Below are 21,878 nucleotides of genomic sequence, written 5' to 3'. Positions count from 1 at the left end.
AATAACTGTGCTGTCCGCAGCCCCTAGTCTACAGAACCACCTTGCTGAGCTGTTTTTCTTTAGCCCTTCTCAGAATTCTCTGACGTGCCTCACTCTATAGTCATACTACCTTATATTTCTAATACAACAGAAGTGAAAGGTTATCTTGTCAGAAAACAAGTAAACACTGATGTTCTTCATCTCACATTGCTGCAGTCCTTACACTTGGGTAGTCCGCTGTCCTCGGTCGGCCCGAATATCAAAGTATAAGGCTGACGTCGGTCAAGGCGCATTTGACTGACATCAGGACGTCAGGGTACAAATGCGCATGACCGACGTCATATCCTCAGTCTTTTTTGCTGCATGGTCCGATGCAGAAGCAGCATTGCAAGTGCCGGTTGGCGTTCTGAGATTTTTCGATTTGAAGTTTCAGACCGAGTTCAAAGTTGGCTAAGTACCCGTTGGGGAATATTTTAGTTTTTCTTGCCTCAGTGATTTACCGGATGTCAGAAAAAGTCAATAATTGCATTTCTTGTGGGAAACAGATACCGCATAGAGATTATCATACTTTGTGTATTCCTTGTTTAGGGCCTGAGCACGACGTTGTTGGCTGTCGCTCTTGTGCTAGATTTAATAAACGCACTATAAAGAGAAGGTTGGATTGTGCAAGGTTAGTCTTTGGGAAGCGGTGTAATTATAAAATGCCGCCGGATGCTCCGGCGCCGCTTCGAAGAAGCGCAAGGACAAGGCAGTTAAGCCTAGGCTAGAAGAACCGTCTGTACCGGACGCCGGTTCTTTAGAGGTGTCGGTGGAGCCGGTGGCTCAGCGAGAGGTTTCTTTGTGTTCCCAGGGTGAGACCTTATTATTGCAAGATGTGGCCTCTCAGGAGGCAAGTCAGGCTGAGGGGGCTTCTCAGGTTACTATACTCCCTCCCTTCCTAGGGTGGCTAGGCCCTCTCCTTCTGTTTCAAAGGCTTCTCCCAGGGGCAGGCCAGGTTTGGCTTCAGTTGGTGTTCCCCTAGCTCTTCAGGTACTGTGCCCAAGAAGCATATGCTTAAAATGGCAGAAGATTTGATTACTTTAATTAGGGGTTCTATGCCCCCTCCTGATAAGAGACCTAGGTTGGAGCCTGAGCTGGGGGGTTTTGAGCAGGCTTCAGATGTTTCAGAGTCTTCGGCTGAAGACTTGCAGGAGTACTCTCCTTATTCTGATTCTGATGTGGATGATTCTACTCCTTCTGCTTCTCCTCCTGAGGATTTTTCTTTTTCAGAAACTCTTCATTCCATGAGGGAGCATTTTAAGTGGGAAGGTCAGGACTTCTCTGATTCCAGGAAAAGGCTTAGGGAATTTTTGTTTTTACCCCAGCATAGGCCTTTGGCTATACCTCCTGTTTTGGATGTAGTAGAAGATGTTTTTACAGAGGCTTCTCTTAATCCTGATTCTTTGCCTCCTGCTCCTGTTAAGCCGGATAGGTACTACAGGGTGCCTGAAGCTCATAAGTATCTTTTTAAGAGTCCTAGGGCTGACCCAGAAACTGTTAGTCAGGGGCCTAAGGGTGTTAAGGCTTCTGTTGTTAAGAATCCGGTTCCTGCAGACAAAGAGGCTAGGGCCTTGGATAGATGGGGAAAGAAAGTTTATACTTCTTCCACTCTTGCTATGAGGGCTTTGAATTGCCAGTTTCACATGTTGAAATACCAGAACTGTCTCCTTTCACAATTAAAGTCTAAGGTTGATGCTCTGGCAGTAGGTATTGATTGTAAAGAGTTGCAAGATTTAGTGCATGTTTCTGAACAGGTGGGTAAGCATTCTTTGCAATGTGGTTTTGATGCTGTACAGGCCTCGTCAAGGGTGGCTGCCACTGGGTCAGTTCTTCGCAGGCACGCCTGGCTAAGGGATCAAAATTTGTCTGAACATGTTAAAACAAGGATTTTAGATGCTCCTTTACAATCTGACGTGGTGTTTGGTCCTCCTGTTGAGGCAGTTTTAAAGAAAATGGAAGACAAGGCTAAGTCTATGCAGACTGTTAAAGATTTTTTGCAGGTCCAGCCTCCAAAGTTTAGTAGAAATTGGCCTACTAAGGGGTGGACGTATCCTTCTTATGATTCCCAGTCTAGGGGTAGATCTAGACGTGGTAGGGGCAGAGCTCAGGGCTCTTTCAGGCCTAGAACAGGAGTTCTCCTGCACAGTCTTCGGTGAGGGCAGGGGTCAGTCCTTTCGTAAACAGACCCAATGACCTACCTTTTCAGCTGCCAGAGCCTTCTCGTCTGGCAGCACCTTTGGGAGGAAGGTTGGCACTTTTCAAAGAAAATTGGAGTTTAATTACCCAAGACAGATGGGTATTGGATATCATACACCATGGTTACAGGTTTTATTTCCATACCTTGCCTCCTTTCAAAGGCATGCCAGACGTTCCTCCTCAACAAAGAATAGAGGCTCACAAGCAAGTTTCTCTGTTACTCCAAATAGGGGCCATACAGCCGGTCCCTATGCCAGAAGTGGGCCTAGGATTTTATTCTCGCCTGTTCCTAGTACCAAAGAAGGGGAACACGTGGAGACCAATTTTGGATTTATCTACCCTCAACACTTATCTGGACATTCCCAAGGTCAAAATGTTGACGTTACAGCAGCTTTTACCTCTGCTGGGCAAAGATCATTGGATGGTAACTTTGGATCTCAAGGAGGCTTACCTTCATGTTCCTATCAGACAGAGTTGCAGGAAGTATCTGCGTTTTCGAGCTGGGACTTCTCACTATCAGTTCTCTGCATTGCCCTTTGGCTTATCTACTGCGCCCAGAGTATTCACGAAAGTTCTGGCTCCAGTGATAGCTTTCTTCAGGCTAAAAGGAATACAGATCTATCCTTATTTGGACGACTGCCTGATTCTGGCTCAAGGAAGGGAAGAGCTTCTTCATCATTTGGAATATGTGATAGCAGTGCTAAGATGCCTGGGGTATTCTGTGAACGAAATAAAGTCCAGTCTAGTACCCTCTCAGGACATGTGCTTTCTGGGTGTGAGACTGAATACAGCATCCCAGATGGCCTTTTAACCCCGGACAAACAAAAGAGTCTATCCCTTTACTTCCATCAGCTATCTCATCAGTCCGGGCTGACTGCAAGGACAGTCCTTCAAGCCTTGGGGTTCATGGCATCTTGTATTCTGGTGCTTCCCAATGCCAAACTGCATATGAGGAAGCTGCAATGGTATCTCAAAAATGTATGGACACAGCACTGCCAGGATCTAGACACTGTCATTCAAATAATACCTTGCATTCAAAAGGAATTTTTGTGGTGGGCTCAGGAATGTCACCTAAACAAGGGACTCTCTGTGACCCGGCCAGAGGCGAGTCAGATTTTAACGACAGATGCCTCAGCCAAAGCTTGGGGAGCTCATCTAAATGGAAAGTGGATACAAGACAAGTGGCCTGCCAGACTACAACATCTACATATCAACCTGAAGGAGATGTTAGCAGTCCAGTTTGCATTAATAGCTTTCAAGGATTTACTTCTTCCAGGGCAGGTGTTGATTCTAACAGACAACACAACTGTCATGTGGTACATCAACAAGCAAGGGGAACGATTCTTATCCTCTATGCAGGCAAGCAATGATTTTGTGGGAGACTGCTCTCAGTTTACAGCTCAATCTTCAGGCAAGGTTTCTGCCAGGAGCACAGAACTCCTTAGCAGATGTGTTGAGCAGACAATTATGGATCCCCACGAGTGGAAATTGGATCCTCATGTATTTCAGAAATTGACAGTGTCATGGGGAACTCCAGACATAGATCTGTTCGCTTCTCCACTAAACCATCAGCTGCCAAAGTTTTGCACAAAAAGGTTTCATCCCACAGCTTGGAAAGTGGATGCTCTTTCTTTCAATTGGAGCAATCTTCATGTGTATGCCTTTCCTCCTCTGCCTCTCCTCCCAAAGGTACTTCTAAAGGTCAGACAGGACAAGCCAAGGATGATTTTAATAGCTCCAGATTGGCCTCGACAGCACTGGTACCTATTACTGAGAAGTCTGGTACGGAAGCCTCCATGGCCTTTGCCTTCGATTCCACACCTGTTGTCACAGGAGGACAGCCATTTGCTGAATGTCAAACTTCACTCTCTTCACCTAACAGCCTGGCATATTCTGTTTTGAACCATAGAGGGTCTCAACTTCCACAACAAGTTTTGAATGTGATTTTGGAAGCTAGAAGGCCTAGTACAAGGAAAGTGTACGCAGATAAATGGAAGAGATTTTTATTTTGGAGTGCAGCAAAAGATTTTGATGTTTCTGAGCCTAATTTGAGTGTGGCTCTTCAATATCTTACTGAGTTACTGGACAAAGGTTTGTCTTTCTCTTCTATTAAGGTTCATGCTGCAGCAATTTCGCTCACTATGATTGTGTCCCACCATTGTTTTCTCATCCTTTGTTCAAGCAATTTCTTAGAGGGGCAAAGAATATAAGACCCCCTGAAGAGCTCCTACTCCTGCTTGGGATCTCAATTTTGTGTTGGAGAAACTCACTCTACAACCTTTTGAGCCTGCAGCTACTTCTGAGTTGAAATATTTATCATGGAAGACTGCTTTTTGTTGGCAATTACCTCTGCAAGAAGGGTTTCTGAATTGCAGGCCCTTATGGCGGTTGAGCCTTTCTTGATTTTCCATAAGGATAGGGTATCATTACGCACTAATCCTTCCTTTATGCCTAAGGTGGTTTCTAGTGTGGCTTTAAACCAAACTATTCATTTGCCTACTTTTTATGCAGACCCCCAAAATAAAGGGGAAAGATTTTGCACACTTTAGATGTACACAGGCAGTTGCGTTATTATTTGGACAGAACTAAAGGGTTCAGGCAGTCTCAGCAGTTGTTTGTTTCTTTTGCTTTGAGTTCTCAGGGCAAGCCTGTGTCAAAACAAACTATTTCTAAGTGGATTGGGTTTTGCATTGCTTTCTGTTATTCCCATCATGGCAAGGAGGTTCCAGCTGGGATTAGGCCTCATTCCACTAGGGCTACTGCCACTTCAACAGCTTTTTGAGGGAGTGGCAACCAAGGATATTTTGGAGGCAGCTACTTGGAGTTCAGTGCATACTTTCTCTAGGCATTATCACCTGCCACTTTACTCTAAATCCAGGGCTGGTTTTGCCACTGCTGTTTTGCAGGGCATGTTGGCAGCTCCTGCTTCCTTGTAGTTAGCCATCCTCCCTTACCTCTGCTTTGGGATTCTACCCAAGTGTAAGGACTGCAGCAATGTGAGATGAAGAACATAGTACAGTTTTGTACCTACCATAAATGTAGATGTTCAAAGATCCACATTGCTGCAGTCCAATTTACCCTCCCTCCTTCCCCTCTGCAGTTAGAGGTGGTTGTGTGGGTTGGGTTGTACATATTGTGTATATTGTATATATTGTACATATAGTTAGTGCAAGGGTGGTTGGTTGGTTGTTTGCTGTCTTTTGGTTTTGACCTTTATTTTTAGGGTCTTCTGACATCTGGGGCAAGAAAAAACTGAGGATATGACGACGGTCATGCGCATTTGTACCCTGACGTCCTGATGTCAGTCAAATGCGCCTTGACCGACGTCAGCCTTATACTTTGATATTCGGGCCGACCGAGGACAGCGGACTACCCAAGTGTAAGGACTGCAGCAATGTGGATCTTTGAACATCTACATTTATGGTAGGTACAAAACTGTACTTTTTCTAACCCCTTTATTAAATTATCACTTAAGACATAGGCAAATGTACAATAACAGAAAAGAAAACATACCGTTTTAACATTCCTCCATTTAAATACAGTATACATAACTTTATTTTCTTTGCTACCATCACCAGTCTAACATTGTAAAAATTGCTGAATTCCTTCCTGCCTTCTTCTAAACCTCACTCCTTGTCCTCATGAACATTATTATGCAAGTATTGTTGCCACAATTTCAATTTACTTCTATGTAGTTGGCTCCCTCCCTTTTGTAATGATCCCTCTTCTGGTACTTTTCTCTCTTTGTAATATTCATTACCTCAAATACAGTTGATGTAGACTTAGATTTTTATTTTCTAGTAATTGCTGTTTTGGTAATCAACAGAATGAAACTTAATAATGTCTTACTATGCCTTGGCAATTCCGATTCTGTATCGCAGTTCAAAAGAGTTAGTCCTTACGTACAGCCGTTCTCACCCAATATTTCTGATAGAGTACTCCATAGGGAAGGGAATTTTTTTTTAAATCTGCCAACTCATTACACTTTCAAAACATGTTCCCAGTTACCTCTTTGTTCTCCATCATGCCTCCAACATTTGCTTTTCTGCCTGGAGAGCAATTCCTTGAAGACTGCATGGGGTATAAAAATACCTATGCAAATACTTCCAAGCAAAGATCCTAAACCTTCATATGTCTTCCCATTGTTTTCATGTAAATCACTTTTCCAGTCTGTCTTCCCAATCTTTTCTAACCACATCTGGTTAATTTTTATAGTTATCTTGCAGTAACAACTAAACACTGTTATATGTAAATCATAAGCCAGTATTTCCAAGAATGACAACATGATAGTGTAAGGATCATGCTGTTGAACTTGTGACTACATGCAAAGGTGTCCACATGGGTTGGCATTTTTCCTTCCTTTATTCTTGAGTACATTTTAAGTATATTGACAGTAAAATTTACATTTATAGTCTTTACATATGTTCTTAATCTGTGTTACTTCAGCTTAGTTCCTGCAGAAAAAATATTTGCTAGTAAGACTTGGTATGTAGCCTTCATTTAAATCACAGGGAGTTTTCCCAGCAGTAGGTTTCATTGCAGACCTCTTCCTGAACTGACACTACATCTGGTGTATGCTTTTCTTGTGATTAGAACAGCCCTCATCTCTTCATTAGTATATGCTGCCATTTTCTAACTTACATTTGCAGAGGTGTGTTGTACATCATCCATACTTGTGGTGTTGATTTGTTTTTGCATTTATTATTATTATAGCTAAAATCCCACATGTGCTTGGGTGTAGAGACAAATGTCCAGTAGACCTAAATAGAAAGATCTTGATTTGCTTGGTAGGAGAGTGGTGCCTAAGCTTTTGTCAGATATTCTCTACCATAACAACATAAATCCCAGAGAACGTTGTTGACGCTGTTTAAGTTTCACCAGTACGGAAGTCTCCATAAAGTCCCCATTTTATCTTTTTCATAAGGCTCCCATGAAATAGATAAAGTATCACTTCACCTAGCTCCTTCAACCCTGACATCTAACCCAGTTGCTGTGCTATCAGCTCCCACTATGGGAGTATTTCCTTCTGAATTTCCCTTGACTTACTCAAAGGTGGATTGCTTATTTTATGACTGCTCAAGGTGGGATACGTGATGTTGCTTTGTGAATGTTTAGCTCACTACATACTATTAGCAGTATGTCCTAGCCCAATGGGTACTATGTTGTTCTTTCTCTGAGACTGTAGTGTCCCAGAGAAAGAGCAGAGATATTGCTTGCTCTTGTGTTTTGTATTGCCCCCCCCCGCCCCCCCCCCGCCCCATATACGCACACACACAATTCGAATAGAGTGTGCAGGGAGCTTCTCACTTGGAAAAGTATGTATTTACATTTATGTTGAGTGTGCATTTGCAGAAAGACATTTTTAAAGCATCACTGGAACAATACAGTCCTTTATGTATGCTAAAGAAGTATCTTGTGAGCTTTTATATAGGGTAGTGCATTTTGTAAGAAGGGGAGTAAAGGTAACATAGTAGACCCTCCCCTTCATTCTATCAGAGGAGGAGGTGTGCTCACCTTCCAGATGGTGACATTTTAACAATGACATTTCCGTAGTAGAGAGTCCTGTTTTAGTAGGTTGGGCTGTGCATGTACCTCCTGTATACGAACAGTTGGACTTAAACTAGATTACACTTCATTTAGTTGATTTATCCACCCATTTGCCATTCAGACTGTAAGATTGGTGTGGATGTCAATTAAAGAACCACTTTGAAGCAAATATTGAGCTGCTTCTGTACAGAATCATCTTTGCACATGCTTTTCCTGGTTCTCATTTACTTTTGCTTTCAGAGCCATTGCTTTCATTCACTTAGCCAATATTCTTTGCATTATAGACCTAGACACCATATTTAGTCACAGCCTGAAGAAGACATGGGATCTTGCTTCATGCCACCCAGGAATGGTAGACAGTATTCCTTTGTTGGACAGATGAAGCATTTGTTTGCAGGGATGTGATTTATGCAGTACTTCCTTCACAGCAGCTGATGCAAAATGCGTCTGTCTTGGGGTCATGTGGTCTGGAGCTTATATTACTGAACAGTCAGGACATGGCCTATATTAAGCAGTTCTTCTCTTAGGAGAGTTCATGTGACCATAAATCCTTCTCCTATTTCCTGCAGTAGAGTTCACTACTCTTGTTTGCAAACAGTTTATGAATTGTTAGATTCATCTGCGGCCTTGGGGAGGTTTCATCCTTCAACCTAGGCAGTATACTGCCTGGAAGACAAGTCTGTAGTCCGAGACTTTTGAATGCTTAGGCAAATACCCAGAGAGGACATCCCCTAGAGATTGAGACTGGAAGATTAAATGTTATGGCATTTTCAATATTCCTGGATAGTCTTTCTTCGAGGTAAACCTTTTTCTTGCAAATAGCAGTGGCAGATTTCCTGTCCTAATACCATCTGAAATGGGCACTGTTAGGGTGATTAGGAATTATGTCACTACACACTGGAGAAGACTGTATGATTTTATCTTCCTATCCATTCAAGCAAAAGGTTGAATTCTGGACCTAGACAGAAAGTTGATCCTTGTTGCCAATGGTAAGTTTGGTTTCCTGTTTTGCAGTAGGTAATACTACAGGGATCTTCTACATCAAGCAACACTTTTCAGCTTCGAGATGGTACATTTAAATCCATAAAGTCACTACTCTGTATGTGACAGCGTGGTTTTAGTGTCCCAAGTCAGGCCTCAGATGTGAGTTTCCATCAAGATAAGGGATGTGTCATAGTGGCAAGCAAGATTCACTTTAGGGCAGTCCTCTTGCTACCAGATGTGGACTGTCTCTGAGACATTTTTGAGTTGTGTTTAAGATTCTGTTTTTTTTTTCCCAAGTTGTAGCTTTCAGACATCCTTTTAACTTTGGAAGATATAGTCTTTGTCCATCAGTGATTTGTTGAGCATATTCTTAAGGGAATTCTACACCTTCTGTCTTCTTTTTGATGACATGGAAGCTTAACTTTGCTGCATCATCTTACCAAAGGCAGTATAGAAGAAGCCTAAACATTTGTCCTGGAAAGTCATATTTTTTACGATTACTTTCATGGACAGAAGGTTTCAAAAATCTAAGGTTTGTTTGGCATGCTTTAATTTTTCTTAAAGGGGACAGGAAAGGTCATCTTGGATATTTGTCCTCAACCAGTTCATTTCTAGCCTCTTATTCCCCCACCCACAAAACAAAGAGAGGCTGTTGCATAGCCTGGACCTATCCATCCAACCATCCTCAACCCCTTTTTCCCATTTTGCACACATGGGGTTGGGGTGTCACTTCAACATTGACAATCATCTCAAGCCAAGGTTTGCATCACCAGGTGGCTAGCCCTGCCGCTGTAGTTCATCCATACCACTCACTTGCACCTATGGCCAATTTAGAGTGTCCAGACCACCTACTTCATGGCTTTAGAATGTGGGAGGAAACCGGAGCATCTGGAGGAAACCCACGCGACCACAAGAGGACATGCAGATTCCGCACAGAAGGCACCCCAGCCGAGAATCAAACCAGAGAACCTCATGCTGTGAGGTGACAACACTAACCTCTGCACCACCGCAGCCACAGGCATTTCAGGGAATTGGCTGTTTTTCTCCACTGAAAGAGAGAAAATTGTAAACCTGTTTTAAAGCAGATATCATCAAAGTGTTAACTTATTTAGAAATTAAAAAAAAAATTCAGAAAATAAGTTCATATACAGCTAAGGAATCCTCTGTATTCCAGCATAGCTTTTCAGTTCTTTGTGGACACAATATTACATTATTATTCTCACTGTGTGTTAAAGATTAAAACACTTTTAAATCTGTTAATGTCAGAAATTTCTTACAAACATATCTTTTTCATTACTAGATTATTGCAATATGCAGAGAGCAAAACCATAATTCAGTGGATTTGTCTAATGCTGTGTATTATTCTTTCTTCTCAGAATATTCTCTTTCTTGGATATTGTCACTTTATGCCGATGTGCTCAGGTGTCTAAGGTATAGTATTCAGTTATTGATTTGTATTTCTGTGTTTTTTCTTACCTGTGAGGTGTGTGAATGTGTGAGGTAACTTTGTTCATCATGCAGTAGAAAACCAGTCTGAATGCCAGCTTCATAGATGTCAAAATTCAGATTTTTTTGTATACATAAATGCCTCTCTTCAGTTTGGTGAAGAACATAAATTAGGATGTTCTTCGTGTTTCACTGTTGCAGTCATTACATTTGGGTAATCTGCTGGCAGGTTGCCCTCAGTCGGCCTGATTAACAAAGTCTTGGGTCCTGCGTCGGTTGCTGTCTCTTCTTCCATGACGTCAGGTTGTCAGGGGTATAAAACATGCAGCCGACATCATTACATCAGTCTTTCTTGCCGTCCGGTGCCCAAAGCAGAAGCAGTTTGCAAGTGCCGGTCAGCCGACTCCTGAAATTTTCATTTTTGAGTTTCAGAACTGAAGTCTTCAACTTAAAGCTAAGTACCCCGTTGGGGAAACTTTTTCTTGCTCCTTACCAATGTCAGTAAAAGTTAATAATTGCATTACTTGTGGAAGGCAAATACCTCATAAAGATTTTCATTCGTACTGTATTCCTTGCTTAGGCCCTGACCACGACGTACCTTGCTGTCGGTTTTGTGCTTTATTTAATCAGTGCACTATCCGCCGATAGTACATTTTTGCCTCTAAATATTTCTGTTCTCTGTTTAATTATCCAGAAATGTCATCCGTTAGCCATATGACTACCGGGATTCCGAAAAAACGCAAAGATATAGACAGAGACAGGCCGCCGAGGTCCAAAACTGCCGACGACGCTTCTAAGCCAGTCGCCAGTTCACCGGTACTGTGAGGCGCTTTCGCAGCCTCTGATGCCCATTAAATCTGATTCGCAGGCCTCTACTGAGACCCATTCAGTGTCCTGTATGCAGCGAGATGCTTCACCTATGGAACCTGTGGATGTCTCTACCTTGGATGGGTCCGGAGCCGCTGTGCAGGCACCGGCTTCTGAGGGTATATTCAGGCCTACAGACTTGCATATTAAATCAACACCTCCTTCATTACTAAGGCCTAAATCTCGATCTGTGTCTAAAAAGCCATTGCCCAGGCCACATGTTCAAATGATCAAAATGGCTGGAGATCTAATTACTCTAATCAGCGGTAGCCAACCCCCCCCCCCCCCCCCCAAGAGGCCTAGGGCTGAGCTTGATTATGAATCTTGTGATCGGGATTCTGTTTCTTCTGACTCTTCTAATGACCTGGATTTGTCTGTGCCTACTTATGAGGATTCTGATGCAGAGGATTCCATTCCCTCTGCTTCCCCTCCTGAGGATTTTTCTTTTGGGGAAACTACATATTTTAAGGGAGCATTTCCACTGGGAAAGTCAGGAATTTTCTGATTCAAAAAAGAGGCTTAGGGATTTCCTTCTTCTGCCTCAGCATAGGCCTTTGCTATACCTCCTGTACTAGACATTGTTGATGATGTGTTCTCAGAATCCAGTTTAGCCCCCTGATTCCCTGCCTCTGGTTCCTAGTAAACTTGACGGATACTACAGGGCTCCTGAGTTCCACAAGTTCCTTTTCAAAAATCCTGTTGCAGATCCAGAAACCATTTCTCAGGGGCCCAAGGGCATTAAGGCTTCTACTGCTAAAAATCCTAGCCCTTCTGATAGAGACTCCAGGGCACTGGATAGATGGGGTAAAAAGGTTTATACTTCTGCAACCTTGGCAATCAGAGCTTTAAACTGTCAATTTCATATGTTAGAATATCAACAGCATATTATTGGACTGCTTAAACAGAAAATGATGTTGATTCCTGACTGTGTGGAAAATAAAGATTTCCAGGATTTAATGCATTCTGCTGAACAAGTTGGAAAACATACTTTGCAATGTGGATTTGATTCTTTAGAGGCCTCCTGCAGGGCTGCTGTTACTGGGTCTGTGCTTAGAAGGCATGCTTGGCTTAAGGTGCAATCTTTGCCTGATCATGTTAAAGCTAAATTGTTGGATGCTCCTTTAAATCAGGATTGTCTTTTTGGCAATAAGGCTGAAGTAGTTCTAAAAAAGATGGAAGATAAAGCTAAATCTATGCAAACTGTTAAAGATTTCTTACAAGTGCAACCTCCAAGATTTAGTAGGCACTGGCCCTCTAAGAATTGGTCTTTTCCAGCCCCTTCCAGATCCTCTCAAGCCAGACCCAGACACGGCAAAAGCCACAGGTTTCAGTCCCAGGGGACTTTCCAAACTATGCAGTAGGGGGCCTCCACTTCCAAATCTGGAAATAAGACACCCCCCTATGGTAAACAGTCTCAATGACTTCCTTTTAAAATTACCAAGCACTTACCTTTTAACTGCCCCTTTGGGGGGAAAGATTGCTCTTCATGCAAAGAACTGAGAACTCTTAACCCAGGACAAATGAGTTTTAAATATAGTGTCCCAGGGATACAGATTTCATGTCCACACGTTGCCAACACCAAACGGATGGCCATACCTGCCCCCGAATCAGTAGGCAGAGGCTCAAAAACAAGTACTTTCCCTCTTAAACATGGGGGCTATTCAACCGGTACCAGAAGAGGAAAAGGGACAAGGTTTCTATTCCAGGCTTATTCTGGTACCCAGAAAAGACAAATTATGGCATCCAATCCTGGACTTGTCTACTCTAAACACCTTTCTGGGGATTCCAAAATTCAAGATGCTGACTCTTCACCTGTTACTTCCTATGCTAGGCAAAGATGCCTGGTTGGCATCTCTAGATTTAAAAGAATCATACCTGCACATCCCAATCAGGGAATCTTGCAGAAGATACCTACGCTTCAAAACAGGCTACTTATATTATCAGTTCTCTGCACTGCCCTTTGGCTTGTCTACTGCGCCTAGGGTATTCACAAAGTGCCTGGCTCCAGTTGTTGCATTTTGCAGGCAAACAAATATTCAGATATATCCATACCTGGACAACTGTCTAATTCAGGCAGAAAACCAGGGCATACTTCTAAATCATCTGGCGTTTGTAAAAAGGGTTCTAACTTGTCTGAGGTACACCATAAACGAAAAGAAATCACAACTGGTACCCTGTCAATAGATTACATTCCTGGGTGCAAGCTTGAATACAACTGCCCAGATGGCTTTCCTCATGCCATAGAAGCAACTTCATTTGGTAACTTACTTCAAACAAGTGGCCACAAAAACCCTGCAAGACACATACTGCAAGCCTTGGGGGTTCATGGCCTCCTGCATTCTTCTAATTCCATATGCAAGACTACATATGAGGAAACTACAGTGGTACTTGAAAAGTCTATGAAGTCAACATTGTCACAGCCTGGAAACATTGATTCCTGTCGTACCTTGCCTGTGCCTGGAGTTCCTATGGTGGGCAGAGGCCTGCCACCAAAACAAGGGACTGCCATTCACACTACCCCCTGCCGCCCACACCCTAACTACAGATGCATCAGACTTTGCATGGGGGGCTCACCTGGCAGGGAAGTGCATTCAGGGCAAATGGAACCCAAATCAAATGCACCTACACATCAATCAAAAAGAAATGTTAGCTGTACAGAATGCTATGACAGCCTTCAAGGACTACATTTTTCCAGGACAACTAATGGTAAAGATGGACAACACCACAGTTATGTGGTACATAAACAAGCAGGGGGGTACACATTTCTACCCCCTCTGCAGACTAGCCATGGCATTGTGGAACACAGCCTTGAGCTACCAAGTGCACCTACAAGCTCAATTCCTGCCAGGAAAATTGAATAAACTGGTAGACGGACTAAGCAGAAAACTCATGAACCCACACGAGTGGAAACTGGAACCACGGATTTTCAACATGTTGACAAGCAAATGGGGGAGACCAGACATAGATCTACTTGCCTCCCCCCAGAACTACCAGTTGGACAAGTTTTGCACAAGGACTCCCCACAAACAAGCCTGGAAAGTGGATGCTCTGTCCTTCAGCTGGAAAAACCTATCAGTCTACGCCTTTCCCTCTCTGCCTCTTCTCTCCAAAGTTCTGCTAAGTCAAACAGGACAAACCAAGGATGATTTTGATTGCTCCAGACTGGTCGCGCCAACACTGATATCCACTCCTGTGCAGTGTTTCGCAAATATCTCCATGGCACCTGCCTCAGACACCTTCCCTGCTGTCTCAGCAGGAGAACCAAATTCTGCACCCACAGCTTCCAACATTGAACCTTGCAGCCTGGCTAATCACTTAAATTCACCCTTATCAGCAAACCTGTGATGGATGTCATCTTGGAGGCGAGAAGACCTAGTACTAGAAAATCTTTTGCTGACAAATGGAAAAGATTCTGTGCCTGGAACCAACCTTTAGGAATGAGCACAGCAGTGCCCAATTTACCTCAGATTTTACAATACTTAACTGAGAAGCTTCACAAGGGCCTGTCTTTTTCCTCTATTAAAATCCATGCCTCAGCTATTTCTGCTCACTATAACACAGAACCACGCCTCTTCTCTCATCCACTGCTCAAGCAGTATCTCAGAGGGGCAAAGAACTTGAGACCACCCAGGAGAGCCCCTACCCCTGCCTGGGACCTTAACTTTGTTTTGGAGAAGCTCACTCTACTTCCTTTCGAGCCAGTTGCTACTGCAGACTTAAAATTTCTTTCTTGGAAAACAGCTTTCCTTTTAGCAATCACTTCAGCTAGAAGGATATCTGAATTACAGGCCTTTATGGCAGTGGAGCCTTTCATCATTTTTCATGCGGACAGGGTATCTCTCAGGACCAATCCATCCTTCATGCCCAAGGTGCTTTGTGGCTCTTAATCAGTCCATTCATTTGCCAACCTTCTTTCCCAATCCACAGAACAAAGGGGAATGGATTCTGCATTCATTGGATGTGCACAGACAACTAAGATTCTACTCGGACAGGACTAAATCTCAAAGAAAATCTGAACAATTGCTGGTAATATTTGCTGCAGGGGGCAGAGGGGAAGGCTATTTCAAAACAAAGCATTTCTGAATGGATAAGCCATTGCATTCATTTCTGCTATAAGCACCATGGAAAACCTATCCCCCAGGGGATCAGATCTCATTCCACCAGGGCTGAATCTACTTCTGCAGCCTTTCAAAGAGGTGTTCCTACCAGGGATATTCTAGAAGCTGCTACCTGGAGTTCTGTACATACTTTCACTAAGCATTATCATTTACCAATTTTCTCTAAATCCAGAGCTGGCTTTGTCACTGCTGTCTTGCAGGGCCTTATAGCTGGCCCTAATGCTGTATAAACTCCTTCTCCCAACCATAGCTTTGGGAATCTACCCAAATGTAATGACTGCAACAGTGAAACACGAAGAACATAATAAGTTGTGTACACTTACCATAAATGTAGATGTTTGAGTGTATTCACTGTTGCTGTCCTGGTTACCCACCCTCCAGCCCCCTACTTTTCACTGGCTATACCTCTACTTTCCTTTACTATGCTTAAAAAGCCTTTTTGTTGTATTTGCTTTTGGTTGGAGGTATAATTTTGTGTTTTTTAATTTTATTTGCTCCCTGTTAGGGGGCACCTGACATCTGAACAAGAAAAACTGATGTAATGACGTCGGCTGCATGTTTTATACCCCTGATGACCTGACGTCATGGAAGAAGAGACAGCAACCGACGCAGGACCCAAGACTTTGTTTATCAGGCCGACTGAGGGCAACCTGCCAGCAGATTACCCAAATGTAATGACTGCAACAGTGAATACACTCGAACATCTACATTTATGGTAAGTGTACACAACTGTACTATTCACTTATTGTAGCAGTAATCCTCATAGAAAGTAACAAGTCCAAGTACTGGCTGTAGGAATTTTCACAGTTCATTTACTGCTTTGTTCACATACACACACACACACACACACACACACACACACACACACACACACACACACACACACACACACACACTCATACTGCTTTTCAAAAGCAGTTCAGTACTTAGAAAAAACACTGTTCATTCTAGTTCCCTCCAACTGTCAGAAGAATTTATCATGCAGGTAATTCACTTCTCTCACACAGAACAGCTTCTGAAACCCAGGACAACAGTTCCTTCAACACAGTTTTATGAAATACCGTGTAGTTGACTAGGTTTCTTTTTACTGCCTGAAAACTCCTAGCCATCTTAGTGCATTGTCTTTTTACAGTGTCTTTCTCATTTTACCGTATGTATGAGTGACACAGCCACCCACACTCCAGGCAGGGTAACCCCTCTGTGGCCAGATTAAACACTCTCATATAGTCCTCCTCCCTCGACTTTGTTACTGTGTGTGCATGTTTGCGTGTGTGTGCGTGTTTGCGTGCGCATGTGTTTGTGTGTGTATGTGTGTGTGCACTCGCGTGTGTGTGCTACATTTTATGTATGTATATAAGTATTACTTAAGATTGTGTAAGGTGTTCAGTTTGGTCAGCTTGAAAATTGTTGTGCAGTGTAAATATATGTAGGAGAAGCATGGAATCTAATGGGGAGAGTTCCATATCTATGTAAATTAGAAATAAACATTGTACTAAAACCCTTTTTGTACTAAAATAGTTTGGCCACTTCTCTTTGAGACAGTAGGACAGGTAATTACAGGGATTGTTTTGTTACATCTGAATCACCTCACTCATTTTTTTTTCATAAGCTATGCAAAGACATACTTAGTAGTTCAGTTTTGATTGGTATGCTACGTAAGTGGAGTTTTCTAGTATCAGGCATACTTGGGAGCTTTAAATGACTACCAAAAACATCTGCTGTTACTGACTGTTTTGGCATAATTAGTGCATGTTAAACTAGTGCCATCTATTTCAGTACTAGTTAAAAAAATGAGCAAGAAAATTTCATAGATCACAAGGACACTGACGAAAATTTTAAACATGTCAGTATAACTCCCCACTCCAAAATCACCTCCCCTTCCACATCTCAGGACTACTAGCCTTTTAATAATGTCTGTCCCATAAACTATGTTAAAAGATAATCTAATCTCAAATAATAAGGCATATTGATAACTGTCAGCTGCTAACTGCTTCATAACATGGCTTCAAAGGAGGCCATCATACCTCAGCAGCTAGTATAATTTAATCCACTATGGAAAAGATGAGTGACAAGGTGTATGTCCATAAATATTAAGAATATTTGAAAATGTGGAGTTCCAGCTGCTCATTCAGAAGATGCATTTCACGGAACTAATGCAGAAAATGGATAACAAACTATTGCTGCAGTAGAACATTTAATATCCAGCCTGGAACCCAGCTGTGTAATATAGGACCTCTTCACAACAGGTGTTCCACAATAGTCTGGATTAGGGCCATTTATGTTTTCCTTGTGTATAAATTAACTAACTGCCAAGATCCTGTTTTCAGCCATTACATTTATATGCATATGATACCTTTATTTTCGGGACTAGACTTTTAAAACTGTAGAGAGACAGATAACAGGATGTTCTTTTCTCCCTTTGGAACTGGGTAGAAGGTAATGAGTTTACCTTAAATGCTAATAAAGCAATATGTATGTTCTTTGGTTCCAATAAGAAATTAAAGCCATCAGATATAATCACTTTATAAGGTCCAGAAAGAAACAGACTGGAAAAGTCCAGAATTGCAAGAGCTTGGGGGCTGTAGCTTGATCCAACTCCATCATTTAAAGATTGTACTTGCCTAATGGTAGATAAATTAACAGCTTGACTGAAAGCATTCTACACTTTGTCAAACCATCTAACCATGGAATCCCAGAGTGAAGGGAATGTCGTAATAGCTAAACTTGAATATAGGCTTCTAGTAATTGCTTTTACTCAAGTCAAAATACCCAGTTCATTTAGATCACCGTTAACAAAATCTGCAGTCTTCACTCTAACTCAAGAGAAAATAACATCACTTCCTCATACTGCAAAAAAAAAAAAAACTAGTTGCTCTCAGTCCCTGCAACCTTTCTTTTATCAACATTAGCTTTCATTCTAATATATAACTTGTATTGCCCCCCCCCCCTCCCCATGGAGCCACTAGATTAACATATATAGAATAAACATCACATTGGCTGCTGTTTACAACAGCAATAAAAGAAGAGAGCTGTAGAAATGCCCCAACAAACTGGATTAAATCACTTGCCAGGGGATGTTGGAAATGAAAATAATTACCCTCACATAAGGACCAAGTTAATGAATTCTCTAAAAGACACCTACATCTGCCACTATATCACTGATAATTGATAGTAAAAAGTTTCCATTAATAAGAAAGTTGTCATAAGTAAATACTAATTTAGCTGCCCTTGTGGACCATTTTAAGCCTAGCCTAACCTATTCCGTTTGGAGTTAGTGGCCTTACCCATCCCATGGCTGATAATTATATATTACCAGTGGTCAGAATAAAAACTATAATCATATCATAGATAGATTTGAGGAGACCTATGCATGGGATAGCATTTAGGAGTTGCCTCTGTCCATTAGCAGTACAGGGGGTGGTCTTGGGGTAATTTTCTGTTACTCATCCATAGATCTAACTTGTGCTTGAATATGGACAAGGATGAGCTTTGCTTTACATAGATGAATCTGTTCAGGGTAGTGGTATCCTCTGCAAGATGCACCTTAACTCTCCTTCCAAACCATATTGTTGATGTAGAAGTGGTTTAGATCCCTAGACTGAGTATTCCTGATGCCATTTGTCTTTCTGATTTACAGTAGTGGGTCAGAAATGCCAGACACATGCCACCCCTTAGCAGTCTGTAGGCTACAGAGTACAATGACAGGGCTTTGAGTTGATCCATGTAAGACATGCTTTTTAGACCTTGTATACTTTTAGTAAGGTATATCTGTGAGTGTTCCAGTTGTTGCATGTGTCTGGACAGATAACATGCCAAAGGAGGCATTCTGCTCAATGATTGTGCTAAAGAGGGCTGAGTAAAGGAGGGCAATGGGATCCTTAGACCTAGACACAGTCTCTTTGTTTGTAAGCTGCACAGTATAGAAGGACTTGCATATGACAGTGTACACATGTTGGTTGAAATGTAGGTCTCTGGCCACATAAATCCCAAATCCTTAACAACTAGGTCAACTGTCAGAGGTGGGTTGTCAATGTAATAGTTCCCCAGGGTAGATAACATCATAAAGGATGCAGTAATGCGTTTTTTTTTTTTTTGGCATTTAGTTTCAGTCCATTATTTTGGCACCAGTTATTTATTTGGGACAACCCTTCCTTCAGGGTGACTAAGTTATTTAGGAATTTAGTGACTCTGTTAGCCCGCAGTCATCTGCAAACTTTTTCAGCCAGAGCCCTTTGGCATTGGCTTTTACTTTAGAGAAATATATGCCAAACAGGAGAGGTCCTAGCACTGAACTGTTGAGGATTCTATTGGTGAGTGGTCTCCTTTGTTGGAGGTATCTTCTCCTATTTTGATCTCCTGTGTTCTACCTGTGAGTCAGTTGTCAAGTCATTGTTTGACAAATGGGGATATTCCCGGTTTATTTAGCATGTTAAGTTGTCAATCTCGCCTTCATTCTTGCTGGATGGGTTCGGAGCCGATCCTTGGCTCCGACTCGGCACTTGCTAAGCTTGAGAACTCCTTTTACCATCTCGAGGCAACCCTATATCCCATGATGCAAGGCGAGACTACCTCAGATCTCGTTTGCCGCTTCGAGAAGAGGTCTCTTTTTTGCCAGCTCAGGTGAGTTTTCTAATTCAACAGGTTTTTCAAGGGTAATTCTCCCTTTTTCTAATTTTGGTTAGTTTTTATAATAGTGTGTATAGCTATACTATAGTTCCCACCCTATATTCCTCTTTTTGGGTAAAAGTTTATTTTTCCTTTCTGTTAGGCCTAAGCCTCCCAGTTCATTAATCCCTGTCAGTTTGAGTGTGTTTTGGGGTTAATTGTGTGACTTTTGTTGAGTGTGTGTTTTGTTTTTTTTTCTTAGACTATGTCTAAAGAAGGAAAGGTCTCAGGCTTCAAGAAGTGTGACTCGTGCTGTCAGAAGATGTCTCTGACAGACGGTCACACTTCTTGTGTTTACTGCCTGGGGCCTTTACACCTGCAGGACTCCTGTGCTATATGCCATTCTTTTAGCCAGAGAGTCCTGCAGGAGAGGAGGAACAAGTTGATCCTCCGTGGCTTATTAAAGCCAGAAGGTTCACCGACAAAGACTGGGTCGGGTAAACCTTCCAAGCCACCTAAGGTTCAGGCTACGGTTGTTAAGCCTTCCCCGGTGGCTCCGACTCCTTCGGAGTCGAGATCGGCTCCGGCTGGAGCCGATCTTTCTACCACTGAGATGGTAGTGTCGGTTCTTTCCGGCTCCGACACACAGTCTCCAGTTTCCTTGTCGGCACCGGCTGGTGCCGATGTGTTATCCAGCATCGGAGCCGAAAAGTCTTCGGCTCCATCTGGAACCGAGAGGTCGTCGGCTCCGATGGCTCCGTCCAAGAAGAGATCTCGGTCCCCTTCTCTGGAGTCGATTCGCTCGGCTCCGAGGGCTCCTCTTTTATCGGAACGGAGTCTTCGGAGCCGATCTTCGAGATCTTCCAGGCTGTCAGACCACGATTTAGAGAGGGTGGTAAGCAGGCTGTTGAAGTCACAGGCACTAGCCCAAATGCTCCATAGCCCGTCTCAACAGACTTCAGCTATTGCTCTTCCCTTTGAACTTCCTCCTCCGACTCTCCTCCAGAGTTCGGAGCTGGAGCTTATAGGGACAGTGACCGTGTCGGCGCCGAGGCCGATACATCCCCTTTCGGCTCCGTCGTCTTCGTCTCCGATCTCCTCCATGAGGCCTTCCTTGGAGGGATCCGGTCGTCGAGTTTCCCTTGTCGGCTCCGAGGGGGCTAGTGGCATCGGACCCTTGTCCGAACCCGCTCTCCCTCTCGGAGCTTCGGCTTTGGTGAGCTTGGCACCGACATCGGCCTCGGAGCCTTCTTTTTCAGTGGAGCCGGGAATTCCTGTCTCTTCGGAGCGGGAGTATTCTGGTCTCCCTGGGAGAGGAGCCTTTGAGGTGATGAGGAGTGTCCTGGCACCTGAGCCAGGTCAACGGTCCATTCCTTTAGCTCCTCCCTCTTCGGTGCCTGTTGATGTCTCTTGCCAGTCTCTTGCTCCCAGGCCCAGGGATCCATCGCCCCAGGTTTCCCCATTGGGAATAACTTCCTCTTCCGAGGTTTCTCCTGATCCCGCAGGAGAACCCCCGCGCAAGAGGACGTGTAAGAGGAAACACACAGACTCCCCTGAGTCTACAACATCAGATACCGACTTAGATGAGTCGGAGGGTTCCCCCCGGTCCCCCTCTGAGGATGTCTCCTTTTCAGACATCCTGGAACTCCTCAAACAGAGGGGGAACTGGCCTTCCATTGACCCCTCCGAGGATGAGTCGGTATACCTGGAGGCGTTTGGATCCTGACCCTCCACCTCCTGGGTGTCTCCGCCTTTCGACCCACTCATGCAGGTAGTGGCTCGGAAGGCGTGGGCAGCCCCGGATTCTGTGGAACCTGTCCCCAGGAGGCCATCCAAATTTATTACGGCCCCTTCAGACAAGCAGTTTCTTTCTAAGGGCGTCTCTGTGGATGCTATGGTGGTGGCGGCGGCCACTAAGAAGGAACTTGCGGATCCTTCTGTGCCTGTCCATCCTCCTAACAAAGACTCTAGGACCATGGATAGGTATGGCAAGCGGATGTTTTCTTCAGCGACCTTTGCTATGCGTTCACTGAACTACCTTTGTCATTTCACCAGACTTTAGAGAGACATTCTCAAAGAACTAGGTGAGGTGGTTCA

General features: G+C 43.3%; 1 protein-coding gene across 2 annotated transcripts in view; it reads left to right on the top strand.

Annotated features, from left to right (window-relative positions):
- Window positions 1–21,878, top strand: part of LOC122796566 (F-box/LRR-repeat protein 2-like) — a 1,765,375-nt gene that overhangs the window by 462,130 nt on the left and 1,281,367 nt on the right. For both annotated transcript variants that reach the window (XM_044065149.1, XM_044065150.1), the window contains exon 3: window positions 10,122–10,176. In XM_044065149.1, coding sequence (XP_043921084.1) covers window positions 10,122–10,176 — 55 coding nt within the window. The remainder of the gene's footprint in view (window positions 1–10,121; window positions 10,177–21,878) is intronic.

This window comes from Protopterus annectens, chromosome 3.part0 (assembly GCF_019279795.1).
Source record: "Protopterus annectens isolate FY-2018-M chromosome 3.part0, PAN1.0, whole genome shotgun sequence".
NCBI classification, from domain to species: Eukaryota; Metazoa; Chordata; order Ceratodontiformes; family Protopteridae; genus Protopterus; species Protopterus annectens.
This window is presented reverse-complemented; position numbering and strand designations above follow the sequence as displayed.